This window comes from Lissotriton vulgaris, chromosome 3_1, assembly GCF_964263255.1.
Source record: "Lissotriton vulgaris chromosome 3_1, aLisVul1.2, whole genome shotgun sequence".
Classification (NCBI taxonomy): Eukaryota; Metazoa; Chordata; class Amphibia; order Caudata; family Salamandridae; genus Lissotriton; species Lissotriton vulgaris.
The window spans coordinates 1189628911-1189649324 of NC_141689.1; the positions used below are offsets into that span (position 1 = coordinate 1189628911).

The 20414-nt window shown below is 44.7% G+C and overlaps 1 protein-coding gene across 1 annotated transcript in view; it reads right to left on the reverse strand.

The window, feature by feature from the left end:
• SLC49A3 (solute carrier family 49 member 3) overlaps positions 1-20414 on the reverse strand; it is a 399244-nt gene that overhangs the window by 79547 nt on the left and 299283 nt on the right. The window contains exon 6 of the mRNA XM_086961652.1: positions 18650-18766. Coding sequence (XP_086817778.1) covers positions 18650-18766 — 117 coding nt within the window. The remainder of the gene's footprint in view (positions 1-18649; positions 18767-20414) is intronic.

The following is a 20414-nucleotide window of genomic DNA, read 5'->3' on the forward strand; positions in this document are numbered from 1 at the left end:
AGGACTTGGACATCTAACATGCCCACCGGAGAGGGCAGGATGCTATTGCTGAGGGCTGTCAGTTCATTGAGGTTTATGTTTGTATGCTCCTTTTTCATTGGTTTCTTTAGTTGAGCTTTTTTGTTCTCACAGCATCTGTGATGAGGAGGGTAAAGCGGTGGCGGTCTGTCAAGTTGCATGGGACGATAGATTCAAGTTGGATGGTGTTCATCTTCACAATGATTAGGTCCAAGGTCACACCCTTGTTATATGTAGGGCTATTGTAGATTTTGGTCAGATCAAGGTCAGCTAGGAAGGTTTTAAGACTGTTTGCTGTAGGGTCATTGGGGTATTTCCAGAGTAGGTTGACATCTCCAAGAAAGATTTGGGTGTCTTGATGCTCAGCGTTGGTTGAGATGATTTCCATGATTTGTTCAAAGAATGGAAGGTTGTCTCCCAGTAGATGGTATATCATGTAAAGTTTGCAAAGTGGTCTGATGTTACTTGTAATATCCATTCAAAGGTATTCGCAAGAGGATAGAGTTTGTGACTGTTTCCCTAAGAGATTGTTACGGTAAGCGCAGGCTACTACACCACCCAGTCTGTTAGCTGTAGCTAATCTAGTGATGTTGTGAACAGGAGGGACTAGTAAATCCAGTATGGGTGCAGAAGAATTCTCTCACCATGTCTGGTCAGGATTAAGAGGTCAAGCCCATGTGTAAGGATGAGGTCGGCGATATCTGGTGCTTGTCTTACAGACAATCTGCAGTAGAGTAACATGCAGTTCAGGTGAAGATTGTGGTGAGCTGAAGGAGTCTGTGTGATGGCCACACACTTAAGGTTGGCTTTGTTAACGACTCTGGCATTGTGCCTAGGTTCTCTGTGTGGATTAACATGAATAGTTTGGATTTGGCCCAGAGTGTCCATGTCAATGGAGTTTGTGGGGTTATATGTAAGGAGAAGGGTGTAAATGTCACAGTCTGGTAGTCATTCGTTCAGTCTACTGGGCCGTAGGGGGTGTTAAGTTAGGGTATGCTTCTCCATCTCAGTTGAGGAGAGGAAGAGATGTGTGAAGGCAGCCTGGTTGTGCAGTACAAAAGGGGGTGGTGATGGACGGAGCATCTGAATCAATCAAACACTCACACCCAGTCAAAAGATCTGGGTTTAATCCATCACCGTTCTTTAGCCCACTCTGCCACCCCAGTTCAGACATGGCTATATGCAAATCAGTCTGACCCTGTGCCTCATGGGAACAGTCCAGCCAGAACTGCCAAGCTATGTCTTCCCTGGACCGGAAACAAGCTTCCGAGTACCGGTTTCTGGTATTCCAGCCGTCTTCAGCCCGGCTTGCTTGAATCCAGTGGCAAAGTGAGCAAGGGACTCACATCTGAGCATACCCTGCCACACTTATGGCGGCCAAAAGCGGTACAAAAGGGGGTGGTGATGGACGGAGCATCTGAATCAATCAAACACTCACACCCAGTCAAAAGATCTGGGTTTAATCCATCACCGTTCCTTAGCCCACTCTACCACCCCAGTTCAGACATGGCTATATGCAAATCAGTCTGACCCTGTGCCTCATGGGAACAGTCCAGCCCGAACTGCCAAGCTATGTCTTCCCTGGACCTGAAACACGCTTCCGAGGACCGGTTTCTGGCATTCCAGCCGTCTTCAGCCCAGCTTGCTTGAATCCAGTGGCAAAGTGAGCAAGGGACTCACATCTGAGCATACCCTGCCACACTTATGGCGGCCAAAAGCGGTACAAAAGGCGGTGGTGATGGACGGAGCATCTGAATCAATCAAACACTCACACCCAGTCAAAAGGTTTGGGTTTAATCCATCACCGTTCTTTAGCCCACTGTGAGCGTGGTTGTGACTGATGTTCATCAGAGTCCTATTGGGCCATTGGTCACCACCTTTGCGGTGATGCTTGTGAGGCTCTGTAGATCTGCCTTATGTTGTTGAAGATTTAGTTTAATATCACCTAGTCTGGATTCAAGAGATGCGTGGAACTGAGCAGCTATAGTTTGAGACAAGGGGCCAGGTGATGAGTGGGTGCTTCTGGTTGTGGTGTTGGAATATTGCTTTTCTGGGAGAACCAGTGAAAGATATATATATATTTTTTTTTTAAGTCCTCATACGTGCCATCAGACCTTATTATCTCTAGATGGGATCACTCTGTGCCTTCCACACAAACAGAATTGATGGCCGCCCTGAATAGATCTGTGCCCGGCAAGCAGAGTTACCCCAGAGGTAGGGCTGCCTCCTGGTCCCACTCCCGTTCTCTTGACTAAACAAGAGGCAAGTTACTAGGGAGGACCGGAGAACAAACCTCTGGCATAATCATAGGACTGGTGTTATTTTATCCTCCAGGTCTCCAATGCTGCCCAGACCTTATTACAACTAGATTGATCGCAGGCCATATCAGATTGGCTCGTCATGATAATATTTTTAAGACAGTCTGTAAATGTGGGTGGGGCCTCAGATTTCCATGCCCTGCAGATTTCCCTCCTGACGATAACTATTACATAAAACTATTCACAACAAGGGGTGGTGAGGGACAGAGTCTCTGAATTAAGCAGAAAGCTCTCACCCAGTCAAGAGATCAGGGCTAGATCCAACACCGTTTTTTAGCTCACTGCACCATCCCAGTTTCAGAACCTGGCTGTATGCAAATTAGTCTGTTCCTGTCCCAGTGCATGATGGGAACAGGGCAAACCAAACTACAAAAGCCAATTCTTACACTGGGAAGGAAACAAGCTCCCGGGGACCGGTTTCTGGCATTACAGCCGTCTTCGGCCCGGTTTGCTTGAATCCTGATGGTGCAATGAGCAAGGGTCTCACATCTGAGAATACCCTTCCACGCTTAGGGTGGACAAAAATATTTACAACAAGGGGTGGTGAGGGACAGAGTCTCTGAATTAAGCAGAAAGCTCTCACCCAGTCAAGAGATCAGGGCTAGATCCAACACCGTTTTTTAGCTCACTGCACCATCCCAGTTTCAGAACCTGGCTGTATGCAAATTAGTCTGTTCCTGTCCCAGTGCATGATGGGAACAGGGCAAACCAAACTACAAAAGCCAATTCTTACACTGGGAAGGAAACAAGCTCCCGGGGACCGGTTTCTGGCATTACAGCCGTCTTCGGCCCGGTTTGCTTGAATCCTGATGGTGCAATGAGCAAGGGTCTCACATCTGAGAATACCCTTCCACGCTTAGGGTGGACAAAAATATTTACAACAAGGGGTGGTGAGGGACAGAGTCTCTGAATTAAGCAGAAAGCTCTCACCCAGTCAAGAGATCAGGGCTAGATCCAACACCGTTTTTTAGCTCACTGCACCATCCCAGTTTCAGAACCTGGCTGTATGCAAATTAGTCTGTTCCTATCCCAGTGCATGATGGGAACAGGGCAAACCAAACTACAAAAGCCAATTCTTACACTGGGAAGGAAACAAGCTCCCGGGGACCGGTTTCTGGCATTACAGCCGTCTTCGGCCCGGTTTGCTTGAATCCTGATGGTGCAATGAGCAAGGGTCTCACATCTGAGAATACCCTTCCACGCTTAGGGTGGACAAAAATATTTACAACAAGGGGTGGTGAGGGACAGAGTCTCTGAATTAAGCAGAAAGCTCTCACCCAGTCAAGAGATCAGGGCTAGATCCAACACCGTTTTTTAGCTCACTGCACCATCCCAGTTTCAGAACCTGGCTGTATGCAAATTAGTCTGTTCCTGTCCCAGTGCATGATGGGAACAGGGCAAACCAAACTACAAAAGCCAATTCTTACACTGGGAAGGAAACAAGCTCCCGGGGACCGGTTTCTGGCATTACAGCCGTCTTAGGCCCGGTTTGCTTGAATCCTGATGGTGCAATGAGCAAGGGTCTCACATCTGAGAATACCCTTCCACGCTTAGGGTGGACAAAAATATTTACAACAAGGGGTGGTGAGGGACAGAGTCTCTGAATTAAGCAGAAAGCTCTCACCCAGTCAAGAGATCAGGGCTAGATCCAACACCGTTTTTTAGCTCACTGCACCATCCCAGTTTCAGAACCTGGCTGTATGCAAATTAGTCTGTTCCTGTCCCAGTGCATGATGGGAACAGGGCAAACCAAACTACAAAAGCCAATTCTTACACTGGGAAGGAAACAAGCTCCCGGGGACCGGTTTCTGGCATTACAGCCGTCTTCGGCCCGGTTTGCTTGAATCCTGATGGTGCAATGAGCAAGGGTCTCACATCTGAGAATACCCTTCCACGCTTAGGGTGGACAAAAATATTTACAACAAGGGGTGGTGAGGGACAGAGTCTCTGAATTAAGCAGAAAGCTCTCACCCAGTCAAGAGATCAGGGCTAGATCCAACACCGTTTTTTAGCTCACTGCACCATCCCAGTTTCAGAACCTGGCTGTATGCAAATTAGTCTGTTCCTGTCCCAGTGCATGATGGGAACAGGGCAAACCAAACTACAAAAGCCAATTCTTACACTGGGAAGGAAACAAGCTCCCGGGGACCGGTTTCTGGCATTACAGCCGTCTTCGGCCCGGTTTGCTTGAATCCTGATGGTGCAATGAGCAAGGGTCTCACATCTGAGAATACCCTTCCACGCTTAGGGTGGACAAAAATATTTACAACAAGGGGTGGTGAGGGACAGAGTCTCTGAATTAAGCAGAAAGCTCTCACCCAGTCAAGAGATCAGGGCTAGATCCAACACCGTTTTTTAGCTCACTGCACCATCCCAGTTTCAGAACCTGGCTGTATGCAAATTAGTCTGTTCCTGTCCCAGTGCATGATGGGAACAGGGCAAACCAAACTACAAAAGCCAATTCTTACACTGGGAAGGAAACAAGCTCCCGGGGACCGGTTTCTGGCATTACAGCCGTCTTCGGCCCGGTTTGCTTGAATCCTGATGGTGCAATGAGCAAGGGTCTCACATCTGAGAATACCCTTCCACGCTTAGGGTGGACAAAAATATTTACAACAAGGGGTGGTGAGGGACAGAGTCTCTGAATTAAGCAGAAAGCTCTCACCCAGTCAAGAGATCAGGGCTAGATCCAACACCGTTTTTTAGCTCACTGCACCATCCCAGTTTCAGAACCTGGCTGTATGCAAATTAGTCTGTTCCTGTCCCAGTGCATGATGGGAACAGGGCAAACCAAACTACAAAAGCCAATTCTTACACTGGGAAGGAAACAAGCTCCCGGGGACCGGTTTCTGGCATTACAGCCGTCTTCGGCCCGGTTTGCTTGAATCCTGATGGTGCAATGAGCAAGGGTCTCACATCTGAGAATACCCTTCCACGCTTAGGGTGGACAAAAATATTTACAACAAGGGGTGGTGAGGGACAGAGTCTCTGAATTAAGCAGAAAGCTCTCACCCAGTCAAGAGATCAGGGCTAGATCCAACACCGTTTTTTAGCTCACTGCACCATCCCAGTTTCAGAACCTGGCTGTATGCAAATTAGTCTGTTCCTGTCCCAGTGCATGATGGGAACAGGGCAAACCAAACTACAAAAGCCAATTCTTACACTGGGAAGGAAACAAGCTCCCGGGGACCGGTTTCTGGCATTACAGCCGTCTTCGGCCCGGTTTGCTTGAATCCTGATGGTGCAATGAGCAAGGGTCTCACATCTGAGAATACCCTTCCACGCTTAGGGTGGACAAAAATATTTACAACAAGGGGTGGTGAGGGACAGAGTCTCTGAATTAAGCAGAAAGCTCTCACCCAGTCAAGAGATCAGGGCTAGATCCAACACCGTTTTTTAGCTCACTGCACCATCCCAGTTTCAGAACCTGGCTGTATGCAAATTAGTCTGTTCCTGTCCCAGTGCATGATGGGAACAGGGCAAACCAAACTACAAAAGCCAATTCTTACACTGGGAAGGAAACAAGCTCCCGGGGACCGGTTTCTGGCATTACAGCCGTCTTCGGCCCGGTTTGCTTGAATCCTGATGGTGCAATGAGCAAGGGTCTCACATCTGAGAATACCCTTCCACGCTTAGGGTGGACAAAAATATTTACAACAAGGGGTGGTGAGGGACAGAGTCTCTGAATTAAGCAGAAAGCTCTCACCCAGTCAAGAGATCAGGGCTAGATCCAACACCGTTTTTTAGCTCACTGCACCATCCCAGTTTCAGAACCTGGCTGTATGCAAATTAGTCTGTTCCTGTCCCAGTGCATGATGGGAACAGGGCAAACCAAACTACAAAAGCCAATTCTTACACTGGGAAGGAAACAAGCTCCCGGGGACCGGTTTCTGGCATTACAGCCGTCTTCGGCCCGGTTTGCTTGAATCCTGATGGTGCAATGAGCAAGGGTCTCACATCTGAGAATACCCTTCCACGCTTAGGGTGGACAAAAATATTTACAACAAGGGGTGGTGAGGGACAGAGTCTCTGAATTAAGCAGAAAGCTCTCACCCAGTCAAGAGATCAGGGCTAGATCCAACACCGTTTTTTAGCTCACTGCACCATCCCAGTTTCAGAACCTGGCTGTATGCAAATTAGTCTGTTCCTGTCCCAGTGCATGATGGGAACAGGGCAAACCAAACTACAAAAGCCAATTCTTACACTGGGAAGGAAACAAGCTCCCGGGGACCGGTTTCTGGCATTACAGCAGTCTTCGGCCCGGTTTGCTTGAATCCTGATGGTGCAATGAGCAAGGGTCTCACATCTGAGAATACCCTTCCACGCTTAGGGTGGACAAAAATATTTACAACAAGGGGTGGTGAGGGACAGAGTCTCTGAATTAAGCAGAAAGCTCTCACCCAGTCAAGAGATCAGGGCTAGATCCAACACCGTTTTTTAGCTCACTGCACCATCCCAGTTTCAGAACCTGGCTGTATGCAAATTAGTCTGTTCCTGTCCCAGTGCATGATGGGAACAGAGCAAACCAAACTACAAAAGCCAATTCTTACACTGGGAAGGAAACAAACTCCCGGGGACCGGTTTCTGGCATTACAGCCGTCTTCGGCCCGGTTTGCTTGAATCCTGATGGTGCAATGAGCAAGGGTCTCACATCTGAGAATACCCTTCCACGCTTAGGGTGGACAAAAATATTTACAACAAGGGGTGGTGAGGGACAGAGTCTCTGAATTAAGCAGAAAGCTCTCACCCAGTCAAGAGATCAGGGCTAGATCCAACACCGTTTTTTAGCTCACTGCACCATCCCAGTTTCAGAACCTGGCTGTATGCAAATTAGTCTGTTCCTGTCCCAGTGCATGATGGGAACAGGGCAAACCAAACTACAAAAGCAAATTCTTACACTGGGAAGGAAACAAGCTCCCGGGGACCGGTTTCTGGCATTACAGCCGTCTTCGGCCCGGTTTGCTTGAATCCTGATGGTGCAATGAGCAAGGGTCTCACATCTGAGAATACCCTTCCACGCTTAGGGTGGACAAAAATATTTACAACAAGGGGTGGTGAGGGACAGAGTCTCTGAATTAAGCAGAAAGCTCTCACCCAGTCAAGAGATCAGGGCTAGATCCAACACCGTTTTTTAGCTCACTGCACCATCCCAGTTTCAGAACCTGGCTGTATGCAAATTAGTCTGTTCCTGTCCCAGTGCATGATGGGAACAGGGCAAACCAAACTACAAAAGCCAATTCTTACACTGGGAAGGAAACAAGCTCCCGGGGACCGGTTTCTGGCATTACAGCCGTCTTCGGCCCGGTTTGCTTGAATCCTGATGGTGCAATGAGCAAGGGTCTCACATCTGAGAATACCCTTCCACGCTTAGGGTGGACAAAAATATTTACAACAAGGGGTGGTGAGGGACAGAGTCTCTGAATTAAGCAGAAAGCTCTCACCCAGTCAAGAGATCAGGGCTAGATCCAACACCGTTTTTTAGCTCACTGCACCATCCCAGTTTCAGAACCTGGCTGTATGCAAATTAGTCTGTTCAATCAATCAATCAATCAATCAGTGACACTTATAAAGCGCGCTACATACCCGTGGGGTCTCAAGGCGCTGGGGGGGAGCCGCTACTGCTCGAACAGCCAGGTCTTCAGCTTCTTCCTGAAGGAGAGGTGGTCTTGGGTCAGGCGCAGGTCGGTCGGGAGGGAGTTCCAGGTCTTGGCGGCCAGGTGGGAGAAGGACCTTCCTCCTGTAGTCGCTCTTCGGATGCGGGGGACGGCGGCGAGGGCGTGGTTGGCTGATCGGAGGTGGCGTTTGGGAGCGTAGAAGTTGACTCGGCTGTTGAGGTAGCTCGGGCCTTGGTCGTGTAGGGCTTTGTGTGAGTGGGTGAGGAGGCGGAAGGTGATTCTTTTGTTGACGGGGAGCCAGTGAAGGTCTCGCAGATGTCCGGAGATGTGGCTGGTTCGTGGGATGTCGAGGATGAGTCTGGCTGAGGCGTTCTGGATCCGCTGGAGTCTCTTCTGGAGCTTGGCGGTGGTCCCGGCGTAGAGGGCGTTGCCGTAGTCCAGTCGGCTGGTGACGAGGGCCTGGGTGACGGTCTTCCTGGTCTCGGTGGGGATCCACCAGAAGATCTTCCGTAGCATGCGTAGGATGTTGAAGCATGCCGAGGAGACGTTGTTGACTTGCCTGGTCATGGACTTGCCTGGTCATGTTCCTATCCCAGTGCATGATGGGAACAGGGCAAACCAAACTACAAAAGCCAATTCTTACACTGGGAAGGAAACAAGCTCCCGGGGACCGGTTTCTGGCATTACAGCCGTCTTCGGCCCGGTTTGCTTGAATCCTGATGGTGCAATGAGCAAGGGTCTCACATCTGAGAATACCCTTCCACGCTTAGGGTGGACAAAAATATTTACAACAAGGGGTGGTGAGGGACAGAGTCTCTGAATTAAGCAGAAAGCTCTCACCCAGTCAAGAGATCAGGGCTAGATCCAACACCGTTTTTTAGCTCACTGCACCATCCCAGTTTCAGAACCTGGCTGTATGCAAATTAGTCTGTTCCTGTCCCAGTGCATGATGGGAACAGGGCAAACCAAACTACAAAAGCCAATTCTTACACTGGGAAGGAAACAAGCTCCCGGGGACCGGTTTCTGGCATTACAGCCGTCTTAGGCCCGGTTTGCTTGAATCCTGATGGTGCAATGAGCAAGGGTCTCACATCTGAGAATACCCTTCCACGCTTAGGGTGGACAAAAATATTTACAACAAGGGGTGGTGAGGGACAGAGTCTCTGAATTAAGCAGAAAGCTCTCACCCAGTCAAGAGATCAGGGCTAGATCCAACACCGTTTTTTAGCTCACTGCACCATCCCAGTTTCAGAACCTGGCTGTATGCAAATTAGTCTGTTCCTGTCCCAGTGCATGATGGGAACAGGGCAAACCAAACTACAAAAGCCAATTCTTACACTGGGAAGGAAACAAGCTCCCGGGGACCGGTTTCTGGCATTACAGCCGTCTTCGGCCCGGTTTGCTTGAATCCTGATGGTGCAATGAGCAAGGGTCTCACATCTGAGAATACCCTTCCACGCTTAGGGTGGACAAAAATATTTACAACAAGGGGTGGTGAGGGACAGAGTCTCTGAATTAAGCAGAAAGCTCTCACCCAGTCAAGAGATCAGGGCTAGATCCAACACCGTTTTTTAGCTCACTGCACCATCCCAGTTTCAGAACCTGGCTGTATGCAAATTAGTCTGTTCCTGTCCCAGTGCATGATGGGAACAGGGCAAACCAAACTACAAAAGCCAATTCTTACACTGGGAAGGAAACAAGCTCCCGGGGACCGGTTTCTGGCATTACAGCCGTCTTCGGCCCGGTTTGCTTGAATCCTGATGGTGCAATGAGCAAGGGTCTCACATCTGAGAATACCCTTCCACGCTTAGGGTGGACAAAAATATTTACAACAAGGGGTGGTGAGGGACAGAGTCTCTGAATTAAGCAGAAAGCTCTCACCCAGTCAAGAGATCAGGGCTAGATCCAACACCGTTTTTTAGCTCACTGCACCATCCCAGTTTCAGAACCTGGCTGTATGCAAATTAGTCTGTTCCTGTCCCAGTGCATGATGGGAACAGGGCAAACCAAACTACAAAAGCCAATTCTTACACTGGGAAGGAAACAAGCTCCCGGGGACCGGTTTCTGGCATTACAGCCGTCTTCGGCCCGGTTTGCTTGAATCCTGATGGTGCAATGAGCAAGGGTCTCACATCTGAGAATACCCTTCCACGCTTAGGGTGGACAAAAATATTTACAACAAGGGGTGGTGAGGGACAGAGTCTCTGAATTAAGCAGAAAGCTCTCACCCAGTCAAGAGATCAGGGCTAGATCCAATATTACATAAAACAGCAATTTCGAAGTGGGGGTATTTATACAATAATCCGATGAGTCCAAAAAAACCAGAGTAGTGTTAAGTTCAATTGGTCTTAGTAGAACCTCCTCTAGGAAACCACATACCACAGCCCAGTATAAAGCAATCTTTGGACACCCCATGAACATATGTTGATCGTCCACAGCCTGATCTTAACATCTGGGGCAATAGTATAACCTTGTGCTCATCTTGGATAGTTTCCCCGGTGTCCAATACACTCTATAAGTGGTATACAGGTGGTTCCTTCTAAGATTTGCTGGTTTAATCACTGTCTGAGACATGGTGTAGGAATCGCACCAAATTTTCCGAATTTCCTCCTCTTTTTCTGTAAGAACAGTACCCCAAAGATTCTCCAACTCGGAATCCAAACAGGCCCCTGCTTCTATAAAAGCTGTATACCAGAAGGAGACCTCCCGCTTCCATAAGCTCACTCTAGAGATAGAATCAGAAGGCATACTATCTTCTTCATTACCCCATGATTGTGTTGCCCACCAAGCAGAGAGCTGATAGAACTTAAATCTCGTTAGAGTCCCATTTGTCAAATTGGAGAGGTACTCCCAGCTCATAAGCTGTGAGCTTTTACATAAGTCCCTCCACAACCTCATACCAGCTAACTTAAGCGGCTGAGACAGTTGGTCTAACAGACAATCAGGAGGCCCGGGGGAATCCCAAATTAGGGCCTGTAAGGTGTAATATGATATCCCCAGTATTCTCCTAATATGTCCCCAATTTTTAAGAGTAGTCAGAAATATCTTAAGGCGGACCTTCTTGTAAAATTTGGGGTCCCCAAACTTATAAAGAAAGAATTCCTGTCCTTGCAGTAGATCATATAACATTGCGCTAAATAACATGCCCTGTGCAGAAGAATCTAGTTTATTTGCCAAAATTCTAAAATTCTTAAAATGGAAGGCATAACAGTAGGAAAGTAGGTCGGGTAAGGCTAAATCTCCAATCTTCATCCCTCTCCTTAACTTCTTCCACGCTATCCTGGGTGTCATTTGAAAGAACCAATGTTCCCTTGAAGACTGGCAATATCTTTAGAGTTAAAGGGTAATGGAATTGTGTTGAACAGAAAGGTTATTTTCGGTAGGATCGTCATCTTTACGAGATTAACTCTCCCATAAATATTCAATGGTAAGCTCCCCCATTTTTGTAATAGCTTGCAAACTTCCTTTGATACCTTCTGCTAACTAATCTTTGGTATATCCATCCATTTCTGGGTTATATAAATCCCTAGATACCTCATCTGATCTTTGGCTCCCTGTATGATATCTGTAGTATTCCACCCCATTACCTCAGTTTTTTCTCTATTAATCATGTACCCAGATATTTGACCAAATTCCTCAGCTAATTCAAATAACCGTGGGATTGCGTCAATATGGTTTGAGGTATAAAGAAGATGATCATCTGCATATAGGGCTGTTTTAAGCTCCAAGTCCCCCAATTTAAAAGGTAAACTGCTATGATCTATTCTGAGTGCGCACACGAGGGGCTCAATGTAGACATTAAACAATAGGGGGGACAGGGGGCAACCCAGCCTGGTGCCTCTAAATATACTAAACCACCCCGTAAGGGCACCATTAACTAAAACTTTCGCCCTGGGGTTCAGATATAAAGATTTAACGGCTTCTATAAAATTTAATGGGAAGCCAAACTTCTTCATGGTCTCCCATAAGTACTCCCAATTAACCTGATCGAACGCCTTAGCGGCGTCGACTGCAATGATGGTAAGTGGCAACTTCCTCTCCTCCGAAAAATCGATTGCGCCGATCACCTGAAAGGTAAGCCCATTAAGCTGCCTCCCTGGTATGAACCCTCTCTGGTGCGGGTGTATAATTGTTTTAATGATTTTGGCCATCCAAATGTCTGAGTGGGGATAGTGTTAGGCATGAAGGGGAAGTGGGGAACTCGAGAGCTAATTGAGTAGGAGCGCTTGGTTCTTCTGAGTCTTAGACCATGAGGAGTTTGCCTGGAAGTAGTCATTAAGACCAAAGAGCATATATAGGGCTTTCTTCCTTTATGCTTGTCTTTTTGTGTAGGAGATAAGATCACTAATTATAGCTCCTTTATGCGAACAGAAGTATGGGTAATAGATTAGAATTTCTGAGTGACATATATGGAGTCTGTGTTTTAAGCTCTTAGATGCATTTTTGTTTGATAAGAAGGGCTCTTAATTTCATAAGCATTTAGGCTGATCCGCTCTAGTTTGATGTCAGGTTCTCTTACGGAGTTAGGAGCCACATTTGGGCGAGCAGTTAAAGCCAGATGGAGGAACTGGGTTAGGCAAATGTGGAGGGGGGTTCAAGATTTATTCCATGCAGCTGCGATAAGAAGGGGGATAAGGGTTCCAAAATTGACCTGCTGCGAGTCAAACCGGTCTATTAACAGGTGGTCCCAACAACAGGAGTTGTAGTCAGTGATACGGCACTGGCGAGGTAGGTGTCACTCCAGGCTAAAAACAGGGGACTCAAACACAAAGAGTATTTTCCTACTGCCTGGTCAATGCTGTGGATGGTACACTTTAAACATGCATATGGAAAGAGATGTAGAGTGGGAAATCATGAAACCTCTGGATGACAGAGTTGTCTTCTGCCTTGACGGATATCAAAGTAGATAACAAGTGGTTCTAAGAACAAGTATATAGCAATTTATGTAACTGATCGTAAACAAGCAGTCAAACCTTTATTAATTTCTGAGCGACAAGGAAATCTTCAGAAGCCATAGTTCGATGACCATGAATTCACAGAAGCGTCTTCAGCACCAAAAATATTTCGCAGAAAGTCACAATCATATAAAAAAAAAAATAAGGTTGATGCAATTAGGATTTGTTTGTTTTTTTGCTTCACTAGGCCTGTTAACAAAATGGAGAGATGCACCATCATCAAACAGTTGCAGACTGTGTTTGCAAGAGACTGTACTGCATTTATTGTGTCTGCACGTGTATCTTACCGCAACAGAGATATTGGCTACAACCAGTATTTCGTCAGTTCAGAATAAAGACATGTCAATAGGCAATCATTTTTTGTTTGAGAGGTGATTTTCCAATGCTGTCCATTCCTTTCCCTAGAGTTATGAATACATTTGGCCAGCTTATATTGGAAAGGAACTAGATGAGGGCAAAGGAGGCAGTGCAAATCATATATAGCTGGATTTGATGTACAGAACATTTTATGCTGAGACTGTATTTTATAATGTGCTGGGCACTATTATATGTATTTTAATTTATGTTGTGTAAGAGGACACTAACGGCACATTTGGCTTTTATTATTTTTAAAGCACCCATATCAGTGTGCATAGAATCCAGGGAAATATATTTTGGTGCCTTAGTTGGCCATGCATGCAATGGGCATAGAAGGCTTTGTTCTGTGGGTTGACTCTGGGGAGGGTTTTGTACATGTGTGAATTTTAATTGTGGATGGTTATTAGCCAAAATAAAATGTACTTACTTAATATAAATCGAACATAATTTAAAAACTCAAATCTAAAAATATATTACTATACGTTCTCTTTTCTTATATATATTAAATACTTAAGGGCCTATTATGATTGCGGGTGGATCAACACCGCACGACCGGCAGTGGTGATCCACCCGCCATAACTACCTGGAGGGGTACCGCGGCAGACTAAAAGACCGTCGGCTGCTTGTACCCCAGCAGGCAATCGTCACGATTGCCTGGTGGGCGGAAAAGGCCCACAACAAGGCACCGCCATCCATATTAGGATGGGTGTTTGGGGCATGCCTTTCCATGGTGAGACTCCGCCATGGATAGGCATGCAGAGAATGCCTTTGAGGGCCCGTTGCAGGCCCCCGCGAGAGTGAGGTGTGAATGCCTGCGCTTGGGATGTACCCATGGTACCACCTTCATTGGCATGCACAGGGTGGCAGGCACCGAGCGGTGCCGGTCACGTTGTGCATGCCAATGCACAACATGCTTATTTTGCATTGCGGCGAGTGCTGCCGACAGCCCCGCCCACCGCGATGGCGGTCCCGTTTACCGTTACGGCATCGTAATGGGGCCCTTTGATACAAAAGAAGCACTTCAGCATAAACTAAGCACTTCACACTGAGAAATCCAACTCAACACTCGCAAACCTGGACAAAGGCACTTTTAAAGTAAACAAAAAAAACACAGTTGTGAAAATAAAATAACCCCTAAAGGTTCAACTTAAAACTAAAATCCCACCACTTGGGTTGGCAGACCGCAAAGCTCTGGAGACTATTCCCACTCCACTGCAAACCATTTTGGGGAAGGTGTTGAATGCTAAAAGGGCAAGATGTGCTATTACAACTCCAATTTAAACTATTTTGGGGAAGGTGTTGGACACTAAAGGGGTTAAATTTACTATTCAGAGTCCAATCTCAACCATTCTGAGGAATTTTAAACACTATGGGCCATATTATCAAGAAAGAGCGATACATTATCGCCGCTTTAATCGGCAGGAAACTGCTGATAAAGCGGCGATAATGGGCTTGATAATATGCCCTTGTGAATTCCCATAGAAGCCCAGGTTCTGGTGTTAACTGGGGCTTCTATGGGAATTCACAAGGGCATATTATCAAGCCCATTATCGAAGCTTTAGCAGCAGTTTCCTGCCGATAAAAGCGGCGATAATGTATCGCCCTTTCTTGATAATATGGCCTTAAGGAACTCATTACAATGGTGGTCGGATGAGTGTCCGACAGCCATTCCATCGGCCAGGTGTCAAACCAACGATATGTTGGCCATCCCTTCTACCTGATTCCAATGGGACCACCGTGCAAGCGGTCGGAAAACGGTTCTTTTCCATTGCAGCTTGTGCTGCAGCCTTAGAAAAAGGGAAAAAGGGCAGTTCTAAAACATCCATGTACTGTATGCCAGGCACCATGTGCTGCCTGGCACACGGTGCATGGATGTTTGGTGGGGCACCACATGTGCCCCCCTCGCCCATAGCAGAGGCTCCCGGGGGAAAAGGGTCCTGGTAGGGCCCCCAAATTCCCATTCTGTCTGCCTTTACGTGGCGTTTGGAGTGAAAAGGCACATCGTAATCTCTACGGTGGTGCCTCTGCAGGCACCGCTCCTATTGTAGAGATTATGCTCCGATCCTTCACTCCAATGCGCTCCTGGGGCCTTTGGAGGTGTTGGTAGGTCCCTCCACCTGCTGCACTCCGACCGACCACATCTTTATGTGGCGGTTAGACTGCAGTCTCAGATGTCAGACAGACCACCACCGATGGCATGTTGGTGGTGATCCATCTGACATCATAATCGGGCCCTATGTGATCAGATGTACTGCTCCCTCTCCAATCTAAACCATTTTCAGGAAGGTGTTGGCCTTTCAAGGGGTTACAGTTGCTATTCCCACTCCTAACTAAACCATTTTGGGGAAAGGTGTTGGGCACTGCAGTTGTAACATTGACTATTCCCTAAAGACGGTATATAATTTTTCAAAATTATAAATAAAATAAATATAATACACATGCATACTTACAATTTACATACATACTTAAAAAATAAAAATATAACAATATAAAACAAAACAAAAATATGAACATTTATTAAACAAAAATGACTTTTAGCAATCATAACTAAATTTAAAAATAATACAAATAATAAAATGAGTGAAATATTTATAAACTACATTTTAATTCTTTACAACACCTTGCTAACAATATAAATATCATACAAATTAGAAACTATTACATTATAAACTTAATTTAAAATGTAAATAAATTATATTGTTTAACAAATAAATACATTATTAAAATAACATAATTTAATTACAATATAACACAATTTATACATAGATTAAGTACACATATATAGAAAAGTACCATATTTTGTATACACACATCAAAACATTGAAAAAAATGTAAAATTATAATTAAAATTCTAGCTAAAAATTACAATATTTAAATTTACATTTCAAAATAATATATATTTAGAATTGATTAAAACACAATACTTAAACACTTTAAATAAAATATAAATCTACTAGCAAATACTTAAGAAATCTCCTCACCCAATTCCCCTGTAAACCAAACATCCCACTATTTAAATATTATTCATCATTTTATTTCAAATAAACTATTCAATGCTTTATATACATTTAGTACTGAAATATAAATTCACATTTTTATTACACAATAAATGAAAATAAAAATGTTGTTTAAGAAAATGTATATCATTTTTTTGAAATTACTGTAATGAATATTAAAACAATTCAGACACATTTTTTAAGTATTTGCCTTTTCATTATCATAAGCACAAAATATACAAAAACATAGCATAAACATTAAATTAAATAAATAATAACAATATAACATTTTAGAAATACGATTTCTTTAGCATAAATATATAACTTACATTTAAAAAATTACAATTCTAACATTATCAAGGACAGATGTGAAAAATTTTTCCCTCTGCAAATATATTTAAAATTGTAAATTTCCAATTTTTACCATTGCTAATAAAAATCTGAAATATATATTTAAAATAACGAAAAATATTAACACATACTTTAAAAGTTTCCCTACCCTTTTTCCCCATAAGCCAAACATTCAGATAATAAAAATGTTATTAAAAATATATTGTTATGGGAAAATAAATTCATTTCCAAAGTATACACAATACCTATTAAAACATGTTTTTGTAAAAAATATAAATATCATACTATTGTAAAATTAAATACATAAAAATTTCACAACTGCCACAAATATTTAACAAATATATAATCGAAAACGACATGCTACATAATATTTTAGTAAAGTATATATTTTACTATGATAAGCCTAATAACGATATACTTACACCCGAAGTACTATTCATTAATGTAGTCTTAAAGTCTACAATTTGCGAAGCCCCTCACTTTGCAAGTGCAAAAATGCAATCCAGAAATGACTTTACAATTCACAAAATACTATTTGCGAACAACTGCGCATAAGGAGCAGAGATCTTGAAAGGTACATCCAAGTCCTCCATGCAAGCCGCAATGTAAAGAATCAATCATTTGGGACCACAATTGCAGTCAAAACTCTTGATCAGATACCAACTCTGGACCAGGGATGGTATCCCGTTATCATAAAGGAGGACAGCTTCCAATTTGTGAATGTGGGCCTTTGGCATCAAGGGGATCAGACAATGGTACAGGAGACCATTGGCAAGCTTTTGCTGATGCTATTCGCTGAATGCCATTTTTTTATTTTTAAAGCAGGCCCTATCCTTCAGTAAATAAGAAAGCAGGCATGGTAGCCATGTCAGAGTATCCAGCAGTTTAATTACTTTTTTACAATGCAAATAAAAGTGAATGCTTTGTTTAGTGTGCAAATGCCCCTCTCTTAATATCTTTGTTACAGCAAACAATTTAGCAGAGATTGAAAACAGAACATGAAAGATGGGTCTGGTGACTAGTTCATGTGGTCGGAGTATTAGAAGAATGGTAGGTTAAATAGCAATACACAAGATCTTGGAGAGACGCTTGTATATGGGAAAGGAAGTTGTTTCCTCCATGGCAGTAAAACTTGAGAAAGGAAATCCTTTAAAGAAACAGGTACGTATTTCATAAGCCTGAGAGCCTTTACTAAAAATTAAGTTAATTGTTGATTTACCAATTAAGTACACACTAACCCTTTTAAAGTTGGGTAAATGCTGAAGTATATATGTTTTTAACGTTCTTGAGATGAAATAGCGTACTTTCATTTTACTAGACTCTAGATGAAAGACAGTTGTGGCTGGAATACAGTTCATAGTGGCGAAGGCAGGCCTTTTACCCACCTGTGGCAGAGAGAAGTGTCAACTATACTCTCACACTTTTTAAAGTTTTCTGCCAGCCCCTTGCACCGGGTCCTTTACCCAGCCATGAGCGACATGGATGTCATAAGTGTGTACTGTATGTTTTGTGTGTTTAGAAGATGCATGTAGGAATCGTATGTCGCAAAGGTGGCTGCAGCTATGCTGGGTTCGATGTAGTATTAGCTACGTTCAATTGGTATGTGGTGGTGTTGAAGAGGGTCCAGACAACAGATGTGAACTGCATGGCTCTGTCCAGAACATTCCAGAGATTCTTTGTAATAGGTCAGACTGTGGCGGCTTAAGGAAAGGCTAAAGATGGCCTGTTTGAAGCCAGAGACATTCCCCTTGTTCTATCATGGCATAATATTCTCTAGCAGGTACTTAAGTAGTACAACCTTCCTTGCTTGCCAGCCCTTGTGTTTGGGTTCTTCTGCCTGCAGATTATCAGCTATACTCTACCTTCCAGCTCACATTTTTGATAAAGACCCAGGCTGGACCAGTCTGAGTGGAATAACAGAATGGGACACAACCAACGTAAAAGCATCTGAATACTCACCACTGCTATAACACGTTATTTAGTAAGTGTGTCTGGTGACATAAAAGTATTAAACAAAAAAACTATGCAAAGAGGCTTACATTTGAGTACCCCATGACACAAAGGATCTGCTCCAAAAGTGCTGAGAAGGCCGTTATTATTCCAATTCCAGCTCCAACACAGACCATCAGGATAAAGAATGCTTTATTTGTCAGGAGCTGTGAATATAAGGAAAACACAAACAATAAATAACTCGAGACAAGAAGCAACCCGCAAAACATCACAAAGATGGAAGTGGGACTGAAAAGGACCATTAGGGCACTGAAGCCCTCTGTCCCTCTAAAAGAAAACTGTAATGCTAAATTCATTAAAAATAAATACGCAAAGCTGCAGTCTTTACTGCTTTTGCATTGTTTATCATCACTCCCTAGAGATTTCACGGACAACGCCACTGATGAAGAATCATCATGATGGCTCACTAAAGCCATCTTAGGCATCCTCTTCATGGCCTGGGCTCTTGGGATGGTTAGGCTCAGGCAACACCGTCTCACTTGCATTTGACTGAAATCATCCATGGACCAGTAAAAAGGAAACATTGCCTTCCCACTATTTTATTTTTTATTTATTTTATATTCTTCTATAGCGCCTGAATAGACCCCCGAAGGGGTATCTCCGCGCTTTGCCAGTAAGAATATCCTCAGATGATTATAGATAGATGAAATGGTACATATTAACAGAGGGGGACCAGTTACTGGGGAATAGGTGTGTTTTTAGGACCTTTCGGAAGGTCAGATGACTGGTGAGTGATCTCATCTCGAGAGGTAAGGAATTCCAAAGCTTTGGTCCTAGATGGGCTAGAGCTCGCCCTCCTTGTCTGGACTTTTTTATTCTAGGCACCTGCAGAAGCTGCTGGTTGCCTGAGCGCAGGGTTCGTCCAGGGGCATATGGCTGGAAGATTTTGGCTAGATATTTTGGACCTTTGCCTATCACACTTTTGTGAATAGTGCACAGGGTCTTAAACTGCACTTGCTTCCTCACTGGTAACCAGTGGAGCCTAATCAGCAGCGGGAGGGAGGGAGTCCTGGGGGGAGCATTAAGGACTACCCTTGCTGCCGTGTTTTGGATCACCTGTAACTTTTTAAACTGCCCTTCATTTGCTCCTAATAGAAGGCCGTTGCAGTAATCCACTCTGCTGATGACTAATGCCTGCACAAGTGTTTTCCTGTGGCAGTCTGGCAGATAGGGAAACACTCTTCTTAGCATTCCGATGGCTCGAAAACAGGTACTAGCCACCTGATTTACGTGGTCCTTGAAAGTGAGTGTCTGATCTAATAGCACTCCAAGGTTTTTCACCGTGTTTTTAGGGCTAGGAACAGGACCTAATTCCAGGGGCCACCATTCAGGTGTCCAGTGTGCTGCTGCTTGTCCAAACAACATGACCTCCGTTTTTCCTATGTTGCATTGGAGACAGTTTGATGACATCCATGCAGATATTGCTCTCATTCCCTCTGCAAAAGATCTTTTTATTGCAGGTGTCAGGTCTTTAAAGGGAAAGAGGAGTTGGGTGTCGTCGGCGTACGACACCGGAGTAAACCCAAATGATCTTGCTAGGTTGGCCAAGGGAGCCACATACACGTTGAAAAGTGTCAGGCTTAAGCAAGAACCCTGTGGCACTCCCTTATTGAGCTCCCTATAGATGGATTTGTGGGAGCCCAGCCAAACCTCTTGAGAACGGCCTGACAGAAAGCTTTCCATCCATGCCAGAGCCACACCTTCCATTCCTACGTCCTTTAATCGCTCAAGAAGCACTTTGTGAGACACCGTATCAAAAGCGGCGGAGAGGTCCAACAGCACCAGAATCATAGA